We start from the raw sequence: 12,607 nt of genomic DNA on the forward strand, positions 1-12,607 counted from the left end.
TACATCCTCTCAGCATTGTCATTGCTATGCTTGGATGCTCCTTTTATTGTTCATTAATAGAGCAGGATGCTCTGTCAGTTCAGGTTTAGTCTGATTGTATTTTTCATTTCACTTTAGCTTTCCAAATGACATTTCCTTCCCCCCCACTCTAGTTCTTGAATTGTATTCTAGTGTAGTATGTTCTATTCAAAACATTATATTTTCCTACTTTGCTTGAGTTTCATGTTTCTAAAGGAAACCTTTTTTGGTTTTAAACGATGTAGCATTTTAAACATAAAGACGAGATTTTCAAGCAATCCGGGCTGCAACTAAATAGCCTTCTAGTAATCATTTCACATTGCTTTTCAGTTTCCTTTGAAATAGCTCCCTAAGAGTTTTAATGGTGTGCTTAAAGTTGTGAAAGGAAGGCCATTGCAGCCCTGAGATAACTTTTTATTATTATTATCCTCTATAAAGTTGAATTTGTTCAACTGCACTTGAGAATTACAATTTTACATGCCATAGCACCTTGGATCCAAAGATCCAGTCAACTCGTTTCAGATGCTCCAGGAGGTTTGGGTCATGCGTCTCCTGAACAGTAATCCTTCCCATCAACAACGCATGGGAAGGACTGAAGTGAGTTTCAAAAGCAATATGTGATGTGGAATTAGGGTCTCCTGTTTAAAAGGACGAAAAGCAAGCATTGTGCTGGGCATACTCAAACTTAGAGTATCCCTTTGGACCCCAGATAATATTTTTGTAAATATTTCCCGTTTAGGATCTGATTTCTAAACAGTCATGCATCCGACAAAGTGAACTCTGGCTCACAAGGGTTTGTCACACCTTATTAGTCTTTAAGGTACCAAAGGACTTCCCCACCCCCTTTTACTTTTTTTTATTTTGGTATAACAGATTAACACCTCTTTGAAAATCATATGTAGGTGTGTACGCATTTGTTCATCTTCCTTTTCTGTTGTTTTTTAGGAGAACTGTTGCATTCTATGAAAACTTATTTAGATTGCTTTCTTAGCTACATATGGACTGTTGTATTCTCATTATTTTATCACTGCCACTTTCTATCTTTGTGCCATTACAGGTGTACATTAGGGTAATAGACACAAATGATCACAGGCCTGAGTTTTCTTCATCAGAATACCAAGTCGTCATACCTGAAGACACAGTACCAGAGACTGAGATTTTGCAAGTCAGTGCCTCAGACAGAGATGAGAAGAATAAGCTAATTTATACTATGCAAAGTAGTGTGGATCCCATCAGCCTTAAGAAATTTCGTTTGGATCCTGCAACTGGGTCTCTTTACACTTCTGAAAAATTGGACCATGAAGTAATTCATCGACACGTTCTCACAGTGATGGTAAAGAAACTTTCTGCTTATGCTTTATCTGCAACAAAATGTTTCCTGTATTTTAATTAATACAACTGTAGCAATCTCTAGCCATGTCCAGCACATCCTCATGTGAAACACCCACTTTACAAATAGGGGAAGTGATAATACTTGATTTCATGCACTGAGATTATTGATATTGAATAAAAATGTCTTTGTAGGATTGTTGCTCAGTAGTGTAATCTATAAACATTGCTTCCTTGTCCAACCTCATGCAGTTCTGCAGGGTCTGTTCAGAATAAAATTGCAAACAAAATGTTTGGAAATTTTTGCTGATTGGAATGTATTCCTTATAATTGGATGAACTAATGTGCCACCTAATAGTAATATACTAATTTTTTTAGGTACGGGATCAAGATGTTCCTGTCAAGCGCAACTTTGCAAGAATTATCATTAATGTTACTGACACAAATGATCATGCACCATGGTTCACCACTTCTTCCTATGAAGGGCGAGTATATGAATCGGCAGCTGTTGGGTCAGTTGTTCTACAAGTTACAGCACTGGACAAGGATAAAGGGGAAAATGCAGAAATTTTGTACTCCATAGAATCAGGTATTCTAATATTTCAGTTGCATGATATTTTGTTAACGGAGATGTTAGTTTTAAGGTTAAAGCTGCAACATTTAGAACCTAGGAGTACAAAAGTAAATTGTCACACAATTCAGATACCCAGTATGCAGATACCCCAGTATGCAAGATCTAGCTTGTTAGAATCGGTACAAGATCTAGCTATAGGGGGTTTATTTATATTCCTTTCAGTACTGTTTGATCTGAACTTTGGTCGAGGCAAAACAAAAGCTCCACTACAGTCCAACATCAAGTTAACCATACTTAAGACCATTAATTTCAATAGGCTTAAGTGTACCTGTTTTATTGTGGCCAATCACTGCTGATATATACACTGATACAAGTTTATTGTTCCCATTATAAATTTGGAACATTTCAGAATGCATCCTTTGTCAGTGGTGTAATCTAGAAACATTACCAAAAAATGCCACATTTATTTCACCATGTCTGGAATATACTAAATGAAATTGCACAGAGTTCAGCAAATGTATCTGCACTAGATTCCAAAAGGCCATAATGGAATGTGTCTGGTGGGCTTGTCTGAGAAAGCAGTTCCACAGTTGAGGCACCTCCACTGAAAAATACTTATTTCTAGTGGTATATAGCTTCACTTTAGACACTGGTAGCACCTTGAGCAACCTCTGTTCTGCTGAATGGGGAAAAATGCATTGGAGAAGGAACTCTCTAAGGGATCCCAAACCCAAGGTCTATAGGCCTTTATAGCAGGGTGGGCAACTTGTAGGCCAAAACATCTGGAAGGCCAGACGTTGCCCACCTCTGCTTTAAAGGTTAGGACTACAAGCGTGAATTTAGACTAGAAACAAACTGGCGAACAGTGGAACTCACAAAGAATTAGTGTCACATATTCCTAGCAAGCTAGCACATAATAAAAGTCATGCTGTTGCTATGAAGAATTTTCCTACACATGTTCTCACACACACACACACACACACACACACACACACACACATTTTCTCTCTGTCTCTGTCTCTTACATTCTTCTCTTCCTCCTTTATCCAAAGAACTTTGTGGGAGGAAATGTTAAAACTTTCCCATCATTGTTTTTCTAGTATTCTCAACTACTATATGGCTAAAGCATTAGGGCAAAAGTTCTAAGCATATGAAATGAACATTCCTTAAATTCCTGTAATGGTTTATAGGATTAGTAATGGGAGAGTCTAAGAATGGCACTCTGTTTTACGACCTTCAGTAAGAAAAAAAAGATCATATCAACTGCCTACCAACATACATAATTAAAATATTTTTAATAAAATTGCTTTATGATGAGGTAACGTTTTAGTAATAGCAGTTTAGTTATTTTGCTGTGCTCTTTAGTTAAATTCTTAGGAAATACAGTTCCTATTAATGTGTTGTCTTAATTTGTTGTAGTCCTGTAAAGTGTAAAACCCCAATGTACTGTCTCCTTTGTTTTGAAAGGCTTGTCTGTGGCTGCTTTTGTTAAGCAGTCAAAGTGTAGTGGGCATTTCTCAAAGAGAAATTTTTAATACAGAACCTAATCTCTTTACATTTTAATTAGAAGTCATTTGGAAGAGAGAATGTTTTAACTAGCTCAGTGAAGTAGCTCTAATTTGGAAACAATGCTATAAAAGGGCATTTTCATAAACTATTAATTAAGATTCAATTGAGACTCATTCAAACCAATGCTTTTCAGGAACTGAAAGTACACTTGATTGTAGTTCCACATGCTCGATACGCTTACAACTCAGTCTTGTAAATAAGCCCACAAAAGTGAATAGCCTCCGCATCTTCCCAAAAACTGTGCACTGACAACTGTTGGGACCCATGGACACATACTATATACTGCTTTCATAGTATTATATCTGCTTGGTGTAGATGTGTCAGTGGGCCCCAACAGTTGCCAGTGCACTTCATTACCACGATAAGGCAGTAGTGTAGATCCTGCAGTGCACTTCAATATCACTATAAAGCAGTAGTGTGGCTCCTGCCTTTTATATACCGCTTTCATACCACTTTCATAGTGGAATATCCTGCTTGGTGTAGATGAGCCCATAGTCAGAGAAATCTGTCTTTTGCTGCATTTCTGTGCAGGCATTTCCTTCTTCACATAGCCCTTTTGGTTTCTTTTCTGGTCACGGTAGAGGGAAGGACCACTCCAACTCTCCTCCATCAGCCCATTCACTTGCCTGTATACAGTTCCATGCATTCACATGAATGCAATTCCTTATTGCCCGTGGCTGCTAGATGAGAGTTTTAATGCAAGGCTGATACAACTTTTCTGGGTTTTCTCTATTTGAGTGAAAATGCGTTGAATTTAAAGAACCTTTGTGTTTTGTCTAATCATTTGGTATACAATATGTCAGGTTTTCTAAACAAAAATAATCTTCTGTTGGTGTGGCTGTTAACATCTGTGCTTTCATTTCCCCCCTTATTAATAATTTCTTGTCTTTCTGTTTTTCTTTTTTTAAAAACAGGGAATATTGGAAATGCTTTTAATATACATCCTGTCTTGGGCAGTATTACCATCGCAAAAGAATTAGACCGCAACAATCAGGGCGAGTACACTCTGATGGTGAAGGCGACAGATAAAGGGAGCCCTCCAATGAGCGAAGTAACATCTGTGCACATTTCAGTCACGGTCTCTGATAATGCATCGCCAAAATTCACAATGAGAGAATACTCCACAGAAATCAGTGAAGGCAGCAGCATTGGCAGTTTCATTGGAATGGTTATTGCATACAGCCAGTCATCTGTAGTTTACGAGATAAAAGATGGTAATATAGGTGAGGTCTTCACTATCAACCCAAATTCCGGTGTCATTACCTCTCAGAAGACACTTGATTTTGAAACACTGCCTTTTTACAGTCTAACTGTTCAGGGTACCAACATGGCTGGCCAGTCCACAAACACTACAGTATTGGTGCACCTTCAAGACGAGAATGATAATGCACCAACTTTTATGCAGGCAGAATACACCGGGCTCATCACTGAATCGGCTTCAATTAACAGTGTGGTTCTAACAGACAGGAATGTCCCATTAGTGATACGAGCTACAGACGCTGACAAAGAATCAAATGCTTTGCTTGTCTATCAGATTGTTGAGCCATCTGTCCACAAATATTTTGCCATCGATTCCAGTACAGGAGCCATCCGTACAGTAATGACCTTGGACTACGAAGAGACAAATGCATTTCACTTTTCGGTGCAAGTGTATGACATGGGAATGCCACACTTATTCGCAGAATATGCAGCCAATGTTACCGTTTATATAATTGACATAAATGATTGCCCTCCTGTGTTCTCTAAAGATCTGTATGAAGCAACTGTTCTGGTGCCAACCTATAAAGGAGTGAACGTTGTCACAGTAAATGCTACAGATGCAGATTCTGAAGCCTTTTCTCAAGTCATGTATTCCATCACTGAAGGCAATATTGGAGAAAAATTTTCAGTCGATTCTAAGAGCGGGCAGATAACTGTACAAAACACAACTCAGTTAAGAAGCAGATATGAATTGACAGTCAGAGCATCTGATGGCAGATTTTCCACCACCACATCAGTAAAAATTAATGTGAAAGAGAGCAAGGCAAGTCAGTTAAAGTTCACACACAGTTCCTACAGTGCTGGAGTCCAAGAGAATTCCACCGAGGCAAAAACAATAGCTATTATCACTCCTATAGGGAGTCAAATAAATGAGCCTTTGTTTTATCATATTCTAAACCCAGACAATAGATTTAAAATTAGCCACACTTCAGGAGTCCTCTCAACCACTGGAATACCATTTGATCGTGAGCTGCAGGAGTCTTTTGATATCGTTGTGGAAGTGACAGTGGAGCATAAGCCATCAGTAATAGCACATGTTGTAGTAAAGGTTACCGTAGAAGATGTAAACGACAATGCCCCTGTTTTTGTGAGTCTTCCATATTATGCAACTGTTAAAATAGACACTGAAGTTGGCCATGTTATACGGCGTGTCACTGCTGTAGATAAAGATATTGGTAGAAATGGAGAAGTGCAGTATTACCTCAAAGAACACTATGACCACTTCCAAATAGACAACACTGGCGAAATCTCACTCAAGAAACAGTTTGACCCAGACACACTAAATAAAGAATACCTTCTTACTGTGATAGCAAAAGACAAAGGAGAGCCAAGCTTTTCTGCTGAAGTGATGGTCCCAATCACTGTTGCAAATAAAGCCATGCCAGTATTTGAAAAAGCTTTCTACAGTGCAGAGATACCGGAAAACATCCAGATCCATAGTCCTGTTGTGCATGTGCAAGCACATAGCCCAGAAGGGCTCAAAGTTTTTTATAGTATTACAGATGGAGACCCTTACAGTCAGTTTACAATCAACTTTAATACAGGAGTTATCAATACTTTTGCCCCTCTCGATTTTGAGTCCCACCCTGCCTACAAACTGAGCATACGTGCAACGGATTCTTTGACTGGAGCCCATGCTGAAGTATTTGTTGACATAATAGTTGAAGATATCAACGATAATCCTCCTCTCTTTACGGAGCAATTTTATGCTGCCACCCTTTCTGAGGCATCTATAATTGGAACATCTGTTGTACATGTCAGGGCTACAGATGCTGATTCTGGAACAAACAGAGGGATTTCTTATCTCTTGGTACAAAACAACAGCCAGAGCCATGATTATTTTCATATCGATAGTAGCACTGGGCTCATTCTGACAGCAAGGAGTTTGGATTATGAACAGACTCAGCAACACACATTGCTAGTAAGAGCAATAGACAGTGGAATGCCTCCACTGAGCAGTGACATTATTGTAACTGTTGATATAACAGACCTGAATGATAACCCACCAGTATTTAACCAGCTGCTTTATGAAGCTAACATCAGTGAACTGGCTCCCCGTGGGCACTTTGTAACTTGTGTAAAGGCCTCAGATGCAGACACTTCAGATGCAGACAAGCTGGAATATTCCATATTAACAGGCAATGATCACATGAATTTCATAATCAACAGCAAAACTGGGGTCATTACCCTTTCAAACCTACATAAACAGACTCTGAAACCCATTTACCATCTTAATATATCTGTTTCTGATGGGGTCTTCAGAAGTTCAGCCCAGGTTCTTATACGTGTAATTGGAGCCAATTTGCATAGCCCCATTTTCAGTCAAAATGAATATGAGGTGGAACTAGCTGAGAATGCTCCGTTGCATACCCTGGTGACTGAAGTTCAGGCAATTGACAAAGATACTGGCAGCTATGGAGCTATCACATACCATATTGTGAACGATTTTGCAAAAGATCGGTTTTACACTAATGAGAGGGGGCAAATATTTACCTCAGAAAAGCTTGATCGTGAAACCCAAGCTGAAAAAGTAATCTTCATTAGGTTAATGGCCAAGGATTCTGGGGGGAAAGTGGCTTTCTGCAGCGTCAACGTCATACTTACTGATGTTAATGATAATACCCCTTTATTCCGTGCAACCGAATATGAAGCAAATATTGGATCAAATGTTCCAAGAGGTACATCTGTCATTAAAGTTTTAGCTTCCGATGCTGATGAGGGCACCAATGCAGACATCACTTACACAATTGAAGCAGATTCTGAAAACGTTCAGGAGAATTTAGAAATTGATCACTTAACTGGTGTAATAACTACAAAAGAAAGTTTAATTGGCTTAGAAAATGAATTTCTCACTTTCTTTGTTAGAGCACTGGATGGTGGAACCCCACAAAAGGAATCTAGTGTTCCTCTCTCTGTTAGAATACTTTCCCCTGAAGTACGTCTTCCAAAATTTTCAGAACCATTCTATTCTTTCACTCTTTCTGAAGATACTCCTATTGGAACTGAGATTGATACTATACGAGCAGAGCACAGTCAGACCTTGCTATATACTCTTGTTAAAGGGAATACTCCTGAAAGTAATAGAGATGACTATTTTGTGATCGACAAGCAGAATGGAAGGCTGAAACTTGAGAAGAGCCTAGATCATGAGACAACGAAGTGGTACCAGTTTTCAGTGCTAGCGCATTATATGAATGAAGATTACAAAGTTGTTTCTTCAGTGGACATAAGCATTCAAATAAAAGATGCAAATGACAATCAACCAATCTTGGAGTCCAATCCATATGAAGCATATGTTGTGGAAAACATGCCAGCTGGAACAAAAGTCATACAAGTAAAAGCTATTGACCAGGATTCAGGAAACAATGGACAGGTCACTTACAGGCTAGAGCCAACACAAGATACTGATATCATTGAGTCTTTTGCCATAAACGTGGAAACGGGCTGGATTACCACTCTAAAAGAGCTTGACCATGAAAAGCAGGACAAATACAGTATTACTGTGGTGGCATCTGACCGTGCTGAAAAAACACAATTATCCTCTACTGCAGTTGTTGAAGTTTCTGTAACTGATGTGAATGACAACCCTCCACGTTTCACTGCAGAGATTTATAAAGGAACAGTCAGTGAAGATGACCCAACGGGAGGAGTAGTTGCTATTTTAAGCACCACCGATGCTGATTCAGAACTTGCTAACAGACAAGTCAACTATTTTATTACAGGTAAGCATTTAGAATTTCTGCCAAATTTATTTGGTCTTAGAAACTTTTAGATAACAAATCATTTCTACAAGTTTAATTTTATATTATCCCTTGCCCACTTATTTATGAGGCTCGCTGTTAAGTACCACAGACAAATTTATTGTTCTTCATGGTATATGGGTAAGAAATGACAAATTTATGTACCAGGGCTTAGGAAACCCAGTTTTAGCATTGGAACTAAATGTTAGATGAAACAAGGAGCAGCGGCTGCTGAAAATGGCAGCCCCCAGAGGGAGTTTTGCTTCATGTTGGGATGCCATCATGCTGTGGGATTTCCCCATCCTTACTCATATAACTGGTTGCTCCTAGTTGTGTTGACATCGGGGCGGGGTGGGAGGTTCAAACCTTCACTGCAAATTATGAGAGCAGCGGTGGGGGGTGATGATAAGAACTCTGTAGTGCCGTCATTTTCACTGGCAGCATCATGTAGCTTGAAGAACAGCAAATTGTTCTCTTCCCCATTTATCGAGTATGCCCAACCTATATTATTTACCATTTCTGTGGCACAGTTGTACAAATGTTCAGCCCAAATATTACATGAATCCCATATCAAAAAGTTTCCCTGGAAGTATTCAATACAAATTCAAAACGGTGTCTCCATTTATTTGTTGTGTCCATTACGTATTTTGCAGACCTGATTTTGTTTGCATACAAAATTGCTAGTAATGGGAGAGGGAGGAACGTTTCAAGGGCCCAGTGCTGATATGGCTCTTTTATAGCAGCAGATTGTGTACTAGCAGATGCAAATAACACTCTCACCCCCTACACACCAGACATATCAGATTGAGAGCATTGGATGTGGATTTTGCTTTCTGTATGCAAACATTGCAGTTCCAGAATGCAATCCTTGCTGTACCATCTAATCCTATTTTGCCTCTTTCAGTTGAATGACTTTTTTTATTAATAATTGTTTAGGAGGTGATCTACTGGGACAATTTGCTGTGGAAAATATACAGAATGAATGGAAAGTTTATGTCAGAAAGCCTCTGGACAGAGAAGTAAAGGATAATTATCTTCTAAATATCACAGCTACTGATGGGATGTTTGCAACAAAAGCTGTGGTGGAGGTTAAAGTCCTTGATTCCAATGACAATAGTCCTGTATGTGAAAAGGTACTAGCATGGATTTTTAATGCACATTAAAACTTTCTAGAGGTTTTAGCCTATAAATGTTTTTAGTAACCTATTTGCCAATGCATACATATGTCAGTTATTTGTGAAATGTGGACCATCTAAAAGAAAGAAAGTAAATGCAACTGCATTCTAATTTACAAAAGCTTCCTGGCCCGGTCACCTCATATGGAACTTACATGAGTACACAGCAGCAAGCTTCTGGCAACTAGCTATTACCTGACATCCATTACTTTGATGATTCAGAAGAACCATGACAAACTTCAAATAATGAGATACATGAAACAAGGTTTGGGATCCGTTTTTGGCTTATGGACCAAATTGACCCCAGGCTGAGATATCAGAAGCCACATGCCAGCACTGAGTAGGGCTATTGCTGGCAAGCCACCACAACCATATTTTCACATACACAGGAATGCACATTCACACACATACACACACACACAAAACCACACCAAACAAAGATACACTAAAGTGATAACTCTTTTGGAAATTGTAAGTGTCTTATATTTTCATTCTTTATGTCCCACATTACAAAATCTTTAAACATTTGATTTTAATCATTACATCTCTCCTTAGTCCATATCTCACTTTCCTGTGCAATTGCTTAATGCTCCCCTGACTCCACCAAATCTTATCTTTAAACGCTTTTAGGCATTGTACAGTGAGGCTGTTCTAGAAGATTCCCCACCTGGCAAACTCATCATGCAAGTCTCAGCCACAGATGCAGATATTCGTTCCAATGCAGAAATAACTTATACGCTACATGGTTCTGGAGCAGAAGACTTTACACTCGGTCCAGAGACAGGTAATATTCAAAAGATAACTGTCCAGTGTTAATGGGTAGAGGGGGTTAGGACTGTGTGTTGTTGGCTCTCTGCTGGCATCCGTCAGCAGAGAGGAGCGCTACAGTACTGGATGCTTCCACAGCTGCCACTGGTGGTTCTTCCAGTGGCAACAACTGGCAAAAAGCCCCAAATCAGGGTGTTTCCTGTTCAACGGCAGAGAGGAGCTAGCTTTGAAACCACTAGATCCAAAGCTGCTCCATTTCCTCAGACAGGCCCAACCCAGACTTGTCAACTGTGCCAGACCTGATTGTGAATGTGCAGATCCACCGGATGGGAAAAATCTGGCAAATGCTCTCCCCATACACACCTGCCATGGCCAGTGCAAACTGGCACGGCTTGGAAGACAGTGAGTGTTCTGCCGCTCCACCCCTCCTCAGCCTTATTCAGGATTGTTCCGCCTTCCATTATTTCTCTTGAATGTTTGAGTAATGAAGCATGTTGCATAGAGCTAAAAGATTATTTTTTTAAAAGTAAATCAAAATATTATTTGACAGCATTGTCCACTCGTTTGCGCACTTTTGGCTTTAGAAGTTTGTTTGGCAGGCGGGTTAACAGAATTCAATCTTAAGCATATTTGCTTAGAAATAAGTCCCACAGTGTTCAGTGGGCGTAATGAGTGTATTTAGGTTTGCATCTTTAATTATATTAACAAGGGCTATTTTATACTTATGGTTCTGACTGTTCGTTTTGTTTTAGTGGATCGTGTTTGGAATTGTTTTGATTCCATGATTAATACTGCATGGGTTTGATAGACATTCCGTATATTTTTTTCATTATTCATTTGATACATTTGTGTCCTGGCCTTTCCCAAGAGCTTAAAGTGGCATTAGATTGATCACAAATAGGGATTTGAATCATGACTTCCCGAAGCTCCAACCACTGCATCTCACTGCCTCACGCCCAATTATAGAAATCCTGCTCATTTCCAGAATGACAAGGTAAAATGTTAGGTATAGATGATTGTTACTCACAGTCTTAATGTGTACACTGGGCACTTGTGTAGCAAGAAATTGGTGCCTAAGAACCAACTGCATCCATACATTTGACTGTTACTGTATTGTCGGATGTCACAGAGTTCAGTAAAGTGAGTTTCTAAATCTATATAAGAATTGCTGGTATCTCCAAGAGTAGCCCACCTAGATCTTTTGTGGGAAGTCTGAAAAGCTGCCCTATTTTTCTAAACCAGTTTCATGACTTGTAGCTGTAACACAATCATGTGCACATCCTTTAAGGGCTTGAAAAAGCAGTTGCTGACATTTTACCCAACCTGAGCTTAGTTTTGTGGGGCCATCTTTAAATATCAACAATCACTGTGGAATTATGCCTCTGGGAGTTGGGAGGAATGTTTTTTTCCAAAGACTGCTGTTCATGTTTGCTTAAGACAAAAAGGAAACTCCCTGTTTAGTTTTTAAATGAATTACAGATCTTTTGTGGGATGCTCAGTTCTAGCTAAAGCCCTTTCTATGCTTCGCTTTTGTCATTTCATTTATAGGTGAGCTGAAAACATTAGCAACACTTGACCGTGAGCAGAAGTCTGTATATACTCTTATGGTCAGGGCTTCAGATGGAGGAGGAAGATTTTGCCAGGCCAATATTATTCTGAATATAGATGATGTGAATGATAACACCCCAGAGTTTACAACTGATCCATACTCTATCACAGTATTTGAAAACACCGAGCTGAAAACTCTGTTGACAAGAGTACAAGCTACAGATGCAGATGCAGGTATGACTTATTGAGCAGCATTTATTATACAGTGTCAACACTGAAGTCATTCATAACTAAATATGAAATAGTTTGCTTGTTATATTTCGTAGTTCTTAGCTTCTTTCAAGATTCATTCTCTGACTTGGAAATGCAGATACAGATGTAGCAGGACACAACCTCCCTCACTCCCAACTGAACATCCCAGTGCTAACTCTGCAAACAGCTTCTGACTGCTGTGCTAACAGCCTGATCCTATACAGAATTTGGTGCTCCGAAGCCCATAGAAATTAGTGGCCTTAGGTATGTCTAATTCTATATGAGATCAGGCTGTACATATCACAATACAGAATCTTCTATCCCCAAGGGCAGGGGAAGGGGAAGGCAACCTGGCAGGAGGTCCAGGATCTATT

At 39.3% G+C, this 12,607-nt stretch overlaps 1 protein-coding gene across 7 annotated transcripts in view; it reads left to right on the forward strand.

Annotated features, from left to right (window-relative positions):
- Positions 1–12,607, forward strand: part of FAT1 (FAT atypical cadherin 1) — a 141,238-nt gene that overhangs the window by 90,156 nt on the left and 38,475 nt on the right. For all 7 annotated transcript variants that reach the window (XM_063135745.1, XM_063135747.1, XM_063135752.1 and 4 more), the window contains 6 exons: positions 1,076–1,351; positions 1,726–1,936; positions 4,405–8,472; positions 9,427–9,623; positions 10,296–10,449; positions 11,982–12,215. In XM_063135745.1, the coding sequence (XP_062991815.1) occupies positions 1,076–1,351; positions 1,726–1,936; positions 4,405–8,472; positions 9,427–9,623; positions 10,296–10,449; positions 11,982–12,215 (5,140 nt within the window). The remainder of the gene's footprint in view (positions 1–1,075; positions 1,352–1,725; positions 1,937–4,404; positions 8,473–9,426; positions 9,624–10,295; positions 10,450–11,981; positions 12,216–12,607) is intronic.

The sequence above is a fragment of the Elgaria multicarinata genome, chromosome 10 (assembly GCF_023053635.1).
Source record: "Elgaria multicarinata webbii isolate HBS135686 ecotype San Diego chromosome 10, rElgMul1.1.pri, whole genome shotgun sequence".
Taxonomy (NCBI): Eukaryota; Metazoa; Chordata; class Lepidosauria; order Squamata; family Anguidae; genus Elgaria; species Elgaria multicarinata.